Genomic DNA, 12,342 nt, shown 5'->3' with positions numbered 1-12,342 from the left:
TTCTGCTCCGTAAGATGCACACTTCATGTGTGCAAGATGTGTGTAAGATGCACACTTTATATGTGCATCTAGAAAACAAGTACCGTCAATTAGACTCATACACCCAAGTTTAACTGTTCACAATTTAATTGTGAATGTAATGAAGGCATTGAATTCAAAATGACATTCATAACAACAATAATGCACTTGATGAACTGTGAAATGAAAACTATTTTAACACAGAATACACCTTTCTTGAATACAAACATATTTAAGACAACACAAAGTTAACATTTTAAAGAGCATTACGTTCTTCCTGTCTCACAGGTGAAAACCAGAGGCTCAGTTATAAGCAAAGCTACAGGTTGTGCATCTGGCGAATATTCAGGGTGTCCCTCAGCATGAGGTCCCGCAGCCGCCAAAGAGCATCTGCCATCGTCTTGTGGGCCCCTTTACTCTTCAGCCAGTGGGATGGTAGTCTGCTCTCTTGTTCTTTTGTCAGTCGGACATCTTGTTTCTTAACTGAAATAGCAAGTTTTTATAGTTAATGTATGAAGATAAACAGAAGATGTAAAAAAAACCAAAATGGTACTATGATACCTGATAGTGTTTGGTCCCACTTGCTGACAGTGGAAGATTCTGGCGTCAGACCCTCAATATACTTCAGATACGCCTCAGAGTGAAGCAGCCGCTGAGACTTGGCAGGTGGAGACACAAACAGTGGTGTGGAGGGCTGGTGTGCTGCTTGTCCTGTCTGACCAGAGAATGCGGGTGTGGCCTGCTGTCCTGTCCCAGTCAAACCCACCTAAAGGAAAAAGTCATTTGTTAGGTTCCTCTGCCAATATAATTTCACACAGGACATTCTACATGGTTAGCTCTGAAGTGATAAAAGTTATATTTTACCAGAGTGCATTGCAAAAGCTATTACAGGGAACAAGCAAATAAAGAAATAAAGGTTAAAATCCAAAAAAGCATAGCACTTTACCTGGGATCCATGAACATTTCCTCCTCCACTTCCACCACCAATACCATTGAGTCCTTAGAAATAAATGTGCAACAAATGTATTGTTATTATCCCATAAAGAGATGCATAATCAGTAGCTTTAAGGAATGCCAATCCTAATCATTTTTTCTTACTGTGAGATTAATTTCTTTAGTGGAAGCTTTTAAGTCCCAGCTATGTAGTAATCTTCAAATTAAAATTTGTGGTACAGGTAGCCCCTCCAGTTAGTAGACGGGTGACAGGAAGCAACTGCGTGGCAGGTGAGGTGGCTATGACAGGACTCTTACCCAGGTGTGGCATTCCGGGAAGCCCAGGCAAAACAAGCAGAGGATGTGGGGGGAACACCGGCGCCCCCATGTGATGTGGTGGGATGCCAGTCAAACTAACCATGCCTTCAACATGGCCCTGCCAGGGCATCGTAACTGTCCTATATGCAGCCATCGCACCTTCTCACGATGGGTTAAGTAACAAACACAACAGTATCATGCATTGGTTACACATGCAACAACTACTACATAAACAAACACAAGATATTCAACCAAAGAAATAAAAATATGCAAGAGACATGCATTCAACTACATAAACTCCAAACCTTGAATTGTGTACAAAAATGCAGTTACTTTAAAGTAAAATTATTCTGAAAGGAGGTTCCAATCTAGATCAGTCTGCACTGGCGTACACATATCAAGGTTTTAGTTAAAGATAAAGAGTTATCTGAAGCACCACACTATTGCACAATACATGTTAATATTAGGTTATTGTTATTGAAGGTGTTAATTCTAGCAGTTCAGCTTCTTATTCCAGCCTTCTACGCACACTCCACATCTATGAGGGGTTACCTGACATAGAGGTCATGCTGGGATTTAGCATGCCCATAGGGGTTGGAGGAGGCACCACCCCCATCAGTGCCCCTAACGGGGTACCTGCTCTTGGGGAAGTCAGATGAGTGGATCTCTCACGCTCCTGCTGCTCGGCCACTTTTGCTGCCCTCTCTGCAAAGGTCAGATACAAAACATTTATTAACAAAATTAAATAGATTAAAAAACAGTAACACAATTAGGCATAACATTTTACTAATGTTGTTTTTTTGTTAACGGGTTAACAAAAGAATTACCTTAACTAATATTAGCTAAATTAAACATTCTAATGTGAAGGCAATGAGTGAGAGATATAAAATACAGCTAGTCATCATCACACATGTGTAGTTAATGTGTTGTACCTTCATACTCAGCTTTTCGGGAACTCTCCAAGTTTCTCCATTCTGTCCCAACAAGTCGGCTCAGATCCCCAAAGGAGAAGTCCGGGTGCTGGGCTTTAATTACAGCCCGCATCTCACTGCTGAACAGGATGTAGCCGCTCATGTTAATTTTCCTTTTGGAGCCCTCTTTCTTTGAAAGACCCTTCAGGGATTTAGGTGTTGACTGTTCAAATAAAACAGTTATATTCAATGTTATCAACTTATTTTTGTGAAAACATACTTTTGTTTTATTACACCTGTGGGGGGGTGTAGGCCAACAAGTCCAAGTCACTGGACAGTGAAGACTGCAAGTGAGAATGATCTAAATCTGGATCATCATCTCCAAGGTCCTCCAGCTCTTCATCTGTCATGTCAGCAAACTTGGCCTCCAGTTCTTCAATCTTCTGGTCCAGAAGTGGTGATGGCTCTTTCTGAGGTACAATAAGCTTCCTGCAGGAGAAAAATTATATTGCTCTGTAGGTTGTTAACTTTTTGTATAACGTGGAAGTTTGTTTCATAATGACAAACCGAAAATAGTAGATTTCATCCTCGATTACTTTCCCAGAAAGTGAAAAGCGTTTGAGACCCTTAAATTTCTTCATTTGTTTCTCATTGTCAATGTAACGGCTCTCACACAGAAGTACATTCTCCTCTGGTATCTCAGTTTGCCGACATGAAAGGTAGTCTTTGAAAGATAACACAACACACTTCCCTGTAAAATAAGCAATGTTAACACAGTTTGTTAATTTAAAATCTATTTAAGTTAAATTGACAGTTACCTATAATGCAGGTCATTGGACAGGTCTCCTCCAGGTTGCTGAGAAACACTTCTCTTTTGTAAAACATCTTGGTTGGTTCATGTTCAGTTTCCTCAGGATGAATGAAGATTGGACCAAAAAAGTATCCAGCTCCATCACGCATCCACATTTTCTCAATTCTATATAAAAATGCATTATGTTTATTTTTATATTTAAGTAAATGTTTTATGTTATATTCACTGTTAAATAAATTGGTTGGGTAAGGTAATACTCTACCTGCCCACTCGGTGGCGCACTAACCCATGGGAACCAATGTATACAAAGTCTCCAACTTTGTGCCACAGGTTGTTATAGCAGAGTTGCTCATAGTACTGACAACCGGGCTCACCATTACTCATTTCCATTGGGACATCCTCTCTCTCCTGTTGAATGAAACCATTTATGTCTCTTTATGCAAACGAAAAATCCTAAAAGTAAAACATATTTTACCTTGTCAATTATGGAATCTTGTAACTTGCTTTCATTTTCTGTGTGAGTGGTCTCTACTGGTTTTTCCTCTTGTTTTGGAGCAAACATAGATGCCACTCGAACCACTGGCAGAGGAACCTCTCGGGGCAATAGCCGCACGGAGTTCAGAGGCATGGCCCACAGCTTGATCTTTTTAAAGGACTTGGACTTGGCAGAGTAACGTGATTCACAAACATACACATTATCTGGCTCAAACCCGTCAGGCTGAAGTTTGAAATATTCCTTAAGATATATAAGATAACAGTTAATCCAAAGGACATATGTTGATAAATTATAAAAATACAAGACAAAAAGCTCACACCTTCACAAACATAACTACACATTTTCCTAATATCTTGCTGACTGGTGCTTTGTTATAATAGTCGCTCTTGAAAACCTCTTTTTCTAAGAACTTTCTTGTGGCAAGGTGAAAAGTTTCATTTGGTCTGTAAAACCAGCAGCCATACAACCATTTTTCACCTGTAATTTTGGTAGAGATATACACAAGATTTGACACATACAGTTGATGAATATTGCTCTTTCTTCTTTTGTAATAAGTGAGTATCTACTGTTAATCTCACCAGTGTCATCCTCCCAAAGGCGTTCTATGTAGATGATATGAGGCTGGAGGTTGGGCTCCGCAGGCTCCACATACACATAGTCCCCAACATGATATTTACTGTCTTTGAAGCTACAGTCCTGGCTGTATGTGCGTTGTGTGCTGGAGGACCACACCCCTTCCACTGTGTCCTCTCGCTTTTCAGCTTCTACAAAGAATAAGATTAAAACTCATTCAAGTGAATAATAAGTAAAAAAAAAAAACATACTTGATTAACATTTTAAAGCAACAATGTGGTAACCTGTGTGATTCCATGGAAATAGAAAGTTAAAATCCTAATTTGGGACATCCTCCATGGAGATGGATATGTTTACACTATATATCAACACTTTTAAATAATTAAAGAATACAATTTTACAAAGTCTAAATTAAACAGCAGGACTAAGAAATGAATACAATCTTTTAATCAAACAACTACGGAGCTCAACAAATAAATGTGAAGTAAATTCCACATAATTTTTTTCCTATAGCCTTTCCGAGAAAAAAAAAAAAAAAAAAAAAGTTATATTAAAAGTTTGAAAGGTTGCTCATCTACCTATAATTTTATTTAAAATCTGTTTCTGAAATACCCTGTTTCTCCTCCTCTCTCTTTACTTTGTCTTCCTCAAACTCTTTGGGGAGCTTCTCCTTTTTCTCCTTCTCCACATCAGAGTGCAGGTGTTTGGAGGTGTAGCTCAGAGCAGGAGACATCAGGATCTCTCCATTCTTACAAAGCTCATCTCGGATCCGAATTAAAAACTGCTGCAGCTCCACGGCATCCTCAAAGATCTCTGAGTCAGTCCTGCAACAAACACATAAAACAAAAAAAATACATATACAGTACCACCTAAGAAAACAAGTTTAAGCTTAGTTAATAATGGCACTGTTATTGATGGTGGTTGGTTCATGATAGTAAACACACATGGCAACATCAAGCCAATAAATATTATAAAGCAATACATATTTATTAAGCAACCAATAAATCAATTTAGTAATGATAACAACCACACTATATACAGGCTTAAAGCATGAAGAAGGACTTAATGAACAAATAGTGTAAGTATGATTTATGCTTAGTAACTACTTAATTAAGGGGTAAGTGGGCTACTTATGTTAGAGTTAGGTTATTAGTTAAGATACTAAGTTTGAATCATTCTAATAAACTATTTGTTCATTCCACATGCTGTTTTAAAGCTAATTAAGGTGTAGCTAATATAGAGTTAGTTGGTTTAGTATAACACAGGACTACTGCATCACCTGTTTAGTCTCCTGGCTTTCTCCAGCACCTCAAACATGTGATCTTGAAACACATCCAGTCTCTTGTAACGCCCTTTATCCACGTTGGACCGAATTATCTCAAAGTTTAGCTGTGGTTTGTCTGGATTGGCAGGATCGGCGGCGGGGATCTCGGCAAGTGAATCACTATAGCAACGCCCTTCGTCATCTTGATGCCCCAAAACTGACACAAACAAACTGCGGATGAGCTCCTGAATCAGCCTTGGTACATCGGGCACGTGACTGTCCTCTCCCCCCTCCAGCTCACGCCTGGTCTCCAACAGGACCCTGTGTAGCACCAATGCATCCCTGTATATGAGGGACTCTGGCTCATTGTAAGTGCACGCATTGTTGAACATGAGCACCAAATCTTCCACCAATGCATCAACATCCTGGTATTTGTTGGCTAGCATGTGGCTTTTGATTTTCTCCATGTCCACGGGTTTCTTTATAGCAATGTAATAGTCAGGCAATTCAGATCGGGACGGTAGGCGGAGGAAGATGGTGCTTAGACGGCGTCCACGTTTGTCTGTGTAGTTTTTTACAGCTTCGTAGAGTTCATGGAGTTTCTGCTGAAGAGGCGTCAAGTACTTGGATTTTTTAAGAGCAATGCTGTTCTTTCCTAGCATAAAAGATACAGCATTAATTGTTATAGCAATCATTATATTGTTCAAACATAATTTAGAGATAGTACCTCAGTGCAATTACATACTAAGGTTTGCCACCCTCTATCCCATCCACTCATGTTATTGGTGTACTGGATGTATTAATGTAGGTGCCGCTCTGTCCTGGCAAGTTATTTGTGATGTTGTGTTTAGAAAAAATAGACAGTACTACGTACTCATTTTTAACTTCGGAGACATCAAGTCTTCATCGTCAGGTGGAGGCCCAAGTTCTTTGCGCTTGTCCTTCATGATTTTTTCTAAGATGTCGGCATCATTGTAGACCTAAACCAAATGAAAAGGAAAGTCTAGTGATTCCTGAACCCAGCTCTAACTATATCTCAAGCCTGACTGATTATGGCCTAGTTAAAATACATACAAATAATGACCAGTTGATTGGTGGCATTGAAGGATGGGTCAAATGTGGAGGACAAAATTCCTTCAGGTACAATAAAGTTACCTTACCTTAAAAGGGGATATATTATGCATAGTCACCTTTTATGGGCCTTTAATAATTAAATTTATAATGGTTTTCCACTCCTCATTTGCCTTGATTGATTCCTAAATATTTATGCAATACTGTATACTGTTGTCTTGCATTTGATGCTTGAGAGCACAGAAAATTTTCACCTGCCCCCCATCTCTGCTCTGTATTTTGTTGAGATCTTTCAAAAATATAAACTCTGGGTCATATGTGTAGCACTAAAAACAACTAAATGAAAATCATTTGCTTTCTATGGGGCAATGCAACTATAAAGAGGTAGGCCAAGTCAGTTTTGCCATTGAGAACAGGAAGTCAGGAAGTGTTTCCAAAAATAGATCCACTGACTATTGGCAAATGGAAAAGTAATTTACCAACATAAATGATAGATAACTATCAACACAGTTTAAGTGTAAATGAGTCTTACCTGAGAACCTTCTTCATTATAGTGTCTTGCATTGCGAAACATGAGCTTCATATCCTCCACCATTGAATCCTCTGTCATGTATTTATCTGATCGGATGTTGTTCTCAATGGTCCTGAGATCCATTGGCTCCAGAATGACTTTATAATAGTCAGGATAATCTTTTTTTGAGGGTTTGACCATAAACAGGTCACACAGTCTGCGACCAGTGCCTGCCTCCCGCGCCTCTGTCACAGAAGCTAAAAGGACTTTCATCCTGTATTTCTTTGTTTTCTTCTTGTAACTAGAAAAAAATAAATATCTTTATATATATAAAAAATATATAATATATATATTATATATTTATTATATTATGTATAATATATAATAACATATAAACACAGAATATTCTAAAAACAACGAATAAACCACAAAAATAATAGCAGTACTATTTTCTTTTGGTGCTGCCTGTGTCAGATGTGGCCGATGAGAGCATGCTATCACCATCATCATCCTCTCTTTGTAGGAGCTCTTTTCTTTTAATCTATCAACAATAAAAACACATGAAGAAAAATACAAAAAATATGTGGCCTTAAATAATTTGGGACTCACCAGTTGAATTTGTTGTAGTTTAAGAGCACGTTTGTAGATAGAGGAATGAGGGACATTGTAGCGTTTGGCATTTTCAAACATTCGCGTCAGGTCTGCATCAATGCTCTCAACACTTTCATATTCATTATTCTTCATCTTGTTCCTGAAAAAATACATGCAGCAAAAAATTTAAGAAAAACTGCCTTTTTTATTAATAATAGGAATATTGACAATCTAAGGGCAAAGGTTGCGGGATACTATTAAAGGTGAACTACGTAACCTTTCTGGTGAAAAGTTCATCACCTGCCTCAATGAGATGTTACTGTTTTGCCTAGAATGTTCTTCATATGACAGTAAACAGCTCTACCTTACACTTCTTCAATTACAGGGGGTTTAATATCTCATAATAAATACCTAGAAAAGCAGTCACTCTGATTGTGAGCAGTGTTGCCTCTCCACAGATCTGACCTGAAATATTTTGGACAAAACAATAATATCTCCATGGAGAAAATTAACGGACCCCTTCTCAACAAGGTAACACAATGTACCTTTAATTTTTTTTTCCATTTACAGGTGTTTTTACTGTTTTTAATGTGGATATAGATAGGTTTAATGTATTAATGAGATAATGAACTTTCAGGACAAAGCAATCTCATCTCCACAGAGTGAAGGAAGCAACTGAGTTAAAGAGTGCACCTTTATGGGTCAGTCATAAAAATGGCTTATAATTGACTGTGTTTAATGTATTAGATCCTAAGTGCTATCCCATAGTATTTTGTCATCTTTGTCTGTGAATTTTATGAAAGGTTTAAAACTTTTTTTTATGTAATTTCAAACTGTAAACTTGTCCTGCCTCTCCAGTAAAGTTAGGCCTGCCTTCAATGTAAGTTACATCAACTAATTACAAAAGAATATTTAACAATTTTTTATTTGCATACTTGATGTGCAAGAGGCAGATGGGGTGGCTGATGTGCTGATAATAGTCGGGATAGTCTTTTCTGGATGGGAGCTGCAGAAACGGTTCAGAGATAAGCTGTCCCTGGCTGTTCCTGGCCCCCCTCACAGCCTCGTACAGCTGGAAGATTGGGTTAGTCATGTCCATGTTAGAAGTCATGCTCTCCGCCTCTGATTCACCCTCATCATAGTGGACGGAGCCTATAGAACAGATGGTTGTTAAGAAATTATAAGCTTCTATATTTATTTTCTGTAAAGTACCAGAGAGTATGCCTTCATCATCACTCTCATACTGAAGAGCCATGGTGATGGCAGAGAGACGGTCACCCTGAACACACTTTCGATTTCTGTCACAAACAAACATGAGTTAAAGACTGGTCTTACATGCATTATTATAAAGAATCACTAACTTATCAGTGGGTTCAGTACTTACCGAATACGCATACTGGATTTTATTGGGTCTCCATGTTCAATTTCTGAGCGCTTTTGTGCAAAAATCTTTTTGATTGAATTAGCATCCTGCAATAATGAAAAAAATACATGTGACTAGTTAAGGGAGTATTGTATCCCTTATCCATAATATATAGGCAAAAATGCAAGACTACATTCACACCTTGCTACTTATATGTTTAAACATATCTCAGTAAAACTATATTATTCATCTATGCACTACCCCACCTAATGTATATTAAGATCTACGTATTATTACGTGTTGTGCAAATGTGTGTTGTATTATTTAATTTTTTACTTAATGGTTTTCTCAGTAATTAAGTATTTCTTTCATATTTTTCATTGCTTTCATACTTTTTATTTTTAGTTGTGTATTGTCCAAATAATTTCCTAATGCTTATCAAAGTCTGACAGACTCACCTTAAATACCTGAGATCCAGGTTCATTGTAGGTTTTTGCATTCTTCACCAGCAAATCAATATCTTTAGACATCCCATGAACACTTCTGTACTGGCCCATCTTCAGACAAACCCAGGACATACAGCATTATGGCAACAACAGAAACATTTACAAAGTTGTAGAGTGTAGGGAGTATGACGAACCTGAATCTTTTGAGAAACTGTTTTCAAGTCGATTGGTTCTTTGATGATGGCGTAATAATCTGGGTATTGCTATAAAAGACAAAATTAAGCTTTAAATATGTATTTTACCTTACAATAAGAAATACTCGTACCACTTTAGAAGGAAGTTGTTGAAAAAGTTTGCTAATGACTCGTCCAGAAGGTTCAGCGTAGGACACCACTGCATCAAGAAGCTGTTCTAGGACCTCCTTCAATGTCAAAACTGGACTCTGTTATGGAATTTAAGATTTTAAAATATGTTCTTATGAATGACAACTTTTAATTTATATGACCGTGGAAAAAACACCACCTCTTCTTCAGGATTATCTTGATCATCATCATCATCCTCCTCATACTCTCCTCGCTGCACAAATTCATTCTTGGTTCGGAGATAAAGGTCCCACAGTTTACAGGCTGCTCTGTACTCTGGACTGTCCGACTAGAAATACAAAATTTCTTACATTAAACCTTTCTCTTATCTTATTATCTTCTGGCTTTTTTCTACCTTATAATAACTCTTTGCATTCTTGAATAAGAGCTGAAAGTCACTAGTGAGTTGCTCCACATCATCATACTCCTCCATCTTTAGCTTCTGTTGTATTTTCATCATGTCAATGGGCTGGGATACGACGTGGTAATAGTCTGGCTGGTTCCTTTGAGAAATAAAGATTGTGTTTTAATAGTAACTGGTGGTGAAATTGCACTACTCTACCAAGGAGACCTCCAGCATAGTTCAAATTTGATTGGTGATAGCTTTATCTGACCTAAAGACTTAAAAGGGCACTATCTAACTTTTCTGGAGGACGGTACAGTACCTGCTTGTTGCCATGAAGATGCTATTGATTTGTCTGGAATGCTCCACACTATGACTACAACTTATGATGACATATCTATTTGACACATATGGCGGCACCCTGAGAAAAGTTACACAGTGCACCTTTAAATGGACAGCTACCACAATATATAGAGTGTTCATGTCTCTGGGTCTCATACTGCTGGTAAATAATTTCTTTACAACTCTTGGGCTACTTGCATTATTTCTAAAACAATAATGAGAAATTGTGTATTTGTGACAGTACCTTCGTTTAGGAGCTCTAATGAAAAGCTCACACAACATCCTCCCCTGGTCATCTTTATAGTCTCTGATGGTGTTGTAAAGTTCATGACAAACAGCAATCTGTAAGACACAAATGAATGACTAAACCATCTTTGTCACTGTCAGCATTTCTGTGAAATGTGTAAAATTACAGGATCTACAGTTGGGAGATTTGAGGTACGTCTTCTTTTTCGGCCAAATGAAGACATGGAAGAAGATGTCTGGCTGTCCTCAAAGTCCCCTCCGCTCACACTGCTGGTGGGAGAGGTCGCCCGCCTTCTCTTTAGGGCCATGGCAGCCCTCTAATGACCAGAAATAAAAAACATGCATACAGTTATATTAAATCAATGACACTTAGCTGAACTTTTTTTTTTCCTTAAACCTGACTCTGTAAAAGTGTGCAAGCATGTAAGAACTATGACTTTGCAAGCACCCCCTCTTCAGAGATGTCTGCAGTGCCATAGCCAGATGAAGCAAAGTTGTCAAAACAGTGTACTCCACTGCCTCCTGTTGTTGGGGTTCTAAATGTTGTAAGCAAATAAATATTGATAGCTGTGTAATAGATGCACTGGCATAATTTGAGGCAAATAACTTTCTATTTAAATGCTTAATGGGACTGTTCTCAGACTTTAATTCTTTTTATAGAAATTTGGATTGTTAAAATAAATTAATAAATACATCTGGTGAACTAAATAAAACCCTTTACTGGCAGCCATTAATGTGTGTTTATGTGCCCTCCAAAGACAAGATCTATTCATTATACACACATGCATGCTTACAGTGTGACCCCAACTTAACTTTGACCGGTAAATAAATATTTAGTAGATTATGTGGACTCGTGCAGACCAAAGGCGTTGCTCGTTGGCATATGTACCAACATGTCTGCACAGGTGTGCTTGTCATTTGTCCTGATCCAGGGCTGTCACCTGAATGAGGACCAGTGATGCTGCATGTCCGCCCGGTCTGGAGGCACCTCTTACCGCAGTGTTACACCCCTTTCCTCTCCCTGTCTGTGCCCTGCTCTGTGCTTTAGCTGTGCGCGGCTAGCATGTAGAGCAGCAGCTGTCAGCGTAGTTTACAGTCAGGAAAAGGGGGGGCAGAGGCATTAGAACTGACGCTAAAATGCGAGCTTTCAGCGCAATAAACGCCAGACACAAAAGACATCACCGAAAAACCCATATAGCGGTTATTGTAAAGCTATTTCTGTAAACATCGACGACACCTGATGGGGCCATTCACGTGCACCCAGCTGGCACAGTTAGAGGCTTACCTTCAGTGGCCCGAGCGCTACACTCTTTAAAATCTATAGTATCAAAAAGCCAATCACTTATCAATTTTAGTGAGACACAAAATTGGCAAGTTACAAAGCATTATTTCTAGCTTCCGTTTAGAAACTTTCAAATTAAAAGCACAGAGGTGAGTAAAATAAAGGAAATTTACTGTGTAAATTTGCCAATTTTGATAACTTTGGGTTTTACTGCTTTACTTCGTGGGGAGGTTACTGCTCACTCATTTTTGTAAAATGTTATCTTGGTTACTAAAAGAACATTTCTTTTTTGCTAAATGTCTTAAAAATCATCAAGTCTTTTACCTACCTAATTTTTCCCATCACCTATAACTAGCTGACAAAAAGATCACTCACAAAAAAAAGAAAAAAGAAATTGCGCTCACGAGAGCTAAGGAAGAAGTAGAGAAGCAGAGTGGTGAACTTGAACTTCCATTGAAGTC

General features: G+C 38.3%; 1 protein-coding gene across 2 annotated transcripts; it reads right to left on the bottom strand.

Moving 5' to 3' along the window:
* Positions 1 to 146: 146 nt before the first annotated feature.
* On the bottom strand, positions 147 to 12,334 carry LOC110168574 (protein polybromo-1). 2 transcript variants are annotated; one of them, XM_055160420.1, is made up of 30 exons: positions 12,210 to 12,334; positions 10,767 to 10,916; positions 10,598 to 10,695; positions 10,024 to 10,171; positions 9,829 to 9,957; positions 9,632 to 9,748; positions 9,501 to 9,569; positions 9,319 to 9,417; positions 8,882 to 8,967; positions 8,710 to 8,795; positions 8,433 to 8,649; positions 7,516 to 7,657; positions 7,353 to 7,447; positions 6,928 to 7,207; positions 6,199 to 6,304; positions 5,340 to 5,979; positions 4,673 to 4,884; positions 4,066 to 4,251; positions 3,807 to 3,964; positions 3,467 to 3,727; positions 3,254 to 3,399; positions 2,999 to 3,156; positions 2,748 to 2,931; positions 2,477 to 2,669; positions 2,202 to 2,403; positions 1,822 to 1,974; positions 1,270 to 1,428; positions 965 to 1,017; positions 580 to 784; positions 147 to 501 (listed from the first exon to the last, which is right to left on the bottom strand). In XM_055160420.1, exons 2-30 carry the CDS (start codon positions 10,905 to 10,907, stop codon positions 338 to 340), a joined length of 4,887 nt encoding a protein of 1,628 aa, XP_055016395.1. In that variant the 5' UTR covers positions 10,908 to 10,916; positions 12,210 to 12,334; the 3' UTR covers positions 147 to 337. The 2 variants fall into 2 exon arrangements, with proteins under 2 accessions (XP_055016395.1, XP_055016396.1); XM_055160421.1 differs by lacking the exon at positions 1,270 to 1,428 and having other exon boundaries at positions 1,906 to 1,974.
* Positions 12,335 to 12,342: the final 8 nt, after the last annotated feature.

This window comes from Boleophthalmus pectinirostris, unplaced genomic scaffold, assembly GCF_026225935.1.
Source record: "Boleophthalmus pectinirostris isolate CB_2022bp ecotype Guang Dong unplaced genomic scaffold, ASM2622593v1 HiC_scaffold_3, whole genome shotgun sequence".
Taxonomy (NCBI): Eukaryota; Metazoa; Chordata; class Actinopteri; order Gobiiformes; family Gobiidae; genus Boleophthalmus; species Boleophthalmus pectinirostris.
The sequence above is the reverse complement of the archived record's forward strand: the minus strand, read 5'-3'. Positions and strand labels throughout refer to the sequence as shown.